At 39.8% G+C, this 3,073-nt stretch overlaps 1 protein-coding gene across 1 annotated transcript in view; it reads left to right on the top strand.

Moving 5' to 3' along the window:
* Nucleotides 1-3,073, top strand: part of nbas (NBAS subunit of NRZ tethering complex) — a 158,103-nt gene that overhangs the window by 99,757 nt on the left and 55,273 nt on the right. The window contains exon 43 of the mRNA XM_016496323.1: nucleotides 2,090-2,343. Coding sequence (XP_016351809.1) covers nucleotides 2,090-2,343 — 254 coding nt within the window. The remainder of the gene's footprint in view (nucleotides 1-2,089; nucleotides 2,344-3,073) is intronic.

The raw sequence follows: 3,073 nt of genomic DNA, 5'->3' as shown, positions 1-3,073 counted from the left end.
CTGCCGCATTTCCTTCCTGTAATTTCTGTCCTACCTGTTTTGTCTCTGGTATCTTCTTCCTCTTTTCTTCACTTTGTTGTGGCCTGTTGTTGTTTTCCAGCTTGTCTCACATTCCTCTCTCTGCATTGCTCTTTCTGTCTCTCTTTCTGGCCCCAAGACATCGTGCCTCCAGCCAGTATAGTCCTATCCATAAAACATGAGTTAAGGTCCATAGGGGTTATGCTCTGTAGACAATGGATAGGTGTTGGGCTCTGTCCAAATGGCCACATGCACCCTGCAGCTCACTCATTTTGTTGCATTAACGCTGAATATGATTAGCTGTAACACAATAAGAACATGCAGGTACAGTGTTTACCTACACAAATTGAGACCTGTATGTGCCTTATGAATGTTTCTGTACGTTATGTCTCAAACAATGGCACACAGAGGGAAGACGCAGAGGCTTGGAACCTGTTTTTTCTATAATCTAAAAGTGCCCTTCTAGTCATTAAACAAATAAATAAATATTTATTTTTATAGTTATTTTTTAAATTAGAATAGATGTTGGACCAAACAAGATCATCTAAAGTGAAAACATTCTGAGACTTTTAAACCAACAATAAAAAAATGTACTGACACTATACTTCTAACAACAGAAATATGGGATTTGTGCCTCTTACTCTTTATAGAAGGTAACCAAAGTAGAAACCAAAGTGTGCAGTATTTGTAGAAAGTGCCTTATACTAACTAATTTGCAGTGCTGTGGGATATTTTTTGCACCCCCATATATTTCCCCCACGTATTTTTGCATATTTTTACACTGAATATAATTAGAACTTCAACAAGAACCTATGAAGGCACAAGTGAACTAAAAACACAGAGATTTACATTAAATACATTTTTCTATTTACATGTTTCATGTATCTATTAAAGAAAGCAATTAGGCGGCAATAATGGCAGCCAAATACTTATTGTGTAGTTATTTATGCATGTTTTCCCTTCTTTGCAGAACTGCTTCATTTGTGACATTTGTGGACTTTTGAGCATGCTAGCACATTTCAGGTTCCTCCATCAGCATTTTAGTGGAGTTTATGTGAGGAACTTACTGTGCCATTTGAGAACTTTTACATTTTTCTTTCAACCGTTCTCTTATAGACTTGCTTGTGTTTCAGATCATTGTCTTGCATTGTCCAAAACAATCAAAAAACGCCAATAACAATATTAAAAACGTGCAAACGCAGAAAATTCATTTTCAAGACATTGGAATTTTAAGTGGCCTTTTTTCTGCCTCTGTGGAGGTCTACGCAACCCACTTATCTGACTCTTTTATTTCCTGTCCTGTTTGCGAGTCAGCATGCTTTTTATGCCTTTTTCCTCTCTTTCTCTCTACGACTCTTTCTCCAACCCCTTCCCTCTCACACGTTACACCCTCATGTACAGCATCAGCAGACCTGCTGGATAAATGGACTTGGCAGTCATTGAAGGTTCACATGGTATTTTATTGATAACTCAACTCTATAAAACATTTCCATGCATCAGAATTGCTATGGGATATTCTGTGGTGCAGTAAAGCTGTTTATCTTTTCTGAAAACCCATTCAATTAGAGCGAGGTGGAGGGCCAGTCCACATGCCTGCTTATGAAGTCACCATGAAGATAAATTATGGAAATCAGAGCAGCGCTGACAAAAAACATGTCACCCATAGAATCCAAACCTGACATCAGATTTATGGTGGGTCAGTAAACACTCGCCATAGGCTATAATTTACTGCTTGAATTTTTGGTCTTGGAAGTGGTCAAACCACAGTGAATAAAGTTTAATGGACTTTAAGTAGTTTGACTAAGTTCTTTTAGATTAAACAAAATCAATTCTCCAGCACGAGTGGGCCATCACAGCATATTAACAACGACCTTAATGTACCTCATCTGGTTCGGGGGACAATTGCGGGGGGGGATGCCTGCGCATTGCCTTAATTGATTCTCTACAAGCAATTTGCAAAGGTTGAGTGATCACTGCTTCAACAGACCTTGGCTACGACTGCTCATTCTCTCGTTTCTCTCACTTTACAGTCTTCCATTGCCATCCATCTCTCATTTCTGTCTTCCTTCAGGCTTTCCACCAAAGACATCGAGGACAGAACGGAGGCTCTGGGCCTGTTTGAGACTCTAAAGACCAACCCGGAGTCATTCTACACACACATGACTAAATATGTGTACCCCAGTATAGCCGGAACCGACCAGCTCCGACTCCTCTTCTACTTCACTCTTCTGGAGAACTGCGGCTGCGCAAGCTACTTCCCTCAATCTGCTATGAAGCACGACACGCACCTCAAACTGCTAAAGAAGCTCAAAGCCGTCGCCGTCGGTGAGTCCAAACAAACACATCAGATTTCATCACTTCCAATCTTAAAGATCAGATTTGAAAGCCAAATGTGAACACAGCCTGTGTTGCAAAAATGTTGGATGCAGCCAGCAGTGAGATGACTGTAAAATCATTGTAAAGAAAAGAGGATTCAATCGATACCTAGCCGACCTGGTAACACAAATGAAGCGATAAATCAGCTCCTGCTTGCAAGTATGTCAATCAACACCATAACCAGAAATTTTCCATGTAATGACACATCTCTCTCCAGCTGAGACAATGGGAAATGGGTCACTGAGCTGTGAGGGTGCCAATGAAAGTAAGAGGAATGTTAATTAGCCCGCGTACAATACATTTTTGTTCTTTTCTGATAAGAAAGGAAAGATTATTGTGAAGCAAATGAGACATGGAGTGAGGTTTGAATGAGTTCATTAGCTATGTGCCTCTCTCTCTCTCCAGTATTGGGGCGCTGCATGTGATGCATGTGATAATGGCAAACTTAACCGGGATCATTCACTCATAACTGCATGAGAGTTGTGTACTTATGTGAATTTGTTTGTCCAGATTCACAGCCGGTGCGCATATCTATTTATTAGTTCTGAATACAATTACATGTGCCTGCAGTTAGTAATTACACACATCTACACACACACACACACATATATATATATATATAGAGAGAGAGAGAGAGAAAACTACTGTTTTGGGTCAGTACATTTTTTTTTTTTTTTAA

Source organism: Sinocyclocheilus anshuiensis, unplaced genomic scaffold (assembly GCF_001515605.1).
Source record: "Sinocyclocheilus anshuiensis isolate Anshui unplaced genomic scaffold, SAMN03320099.WGS_v1.1 scaffold306, whole genome shotgun sequence".
Lineage (NCBI taxonomy): Eukaryota > Metazoa > Chordata > Actinopteri > Cypriniformes > Cyprinidae > Sinocyclocheilus > Sinocyclocheilus anshuiensis.
This window is presented reverse-complemented; position numbering and strand designations above follow the sequence as displayed.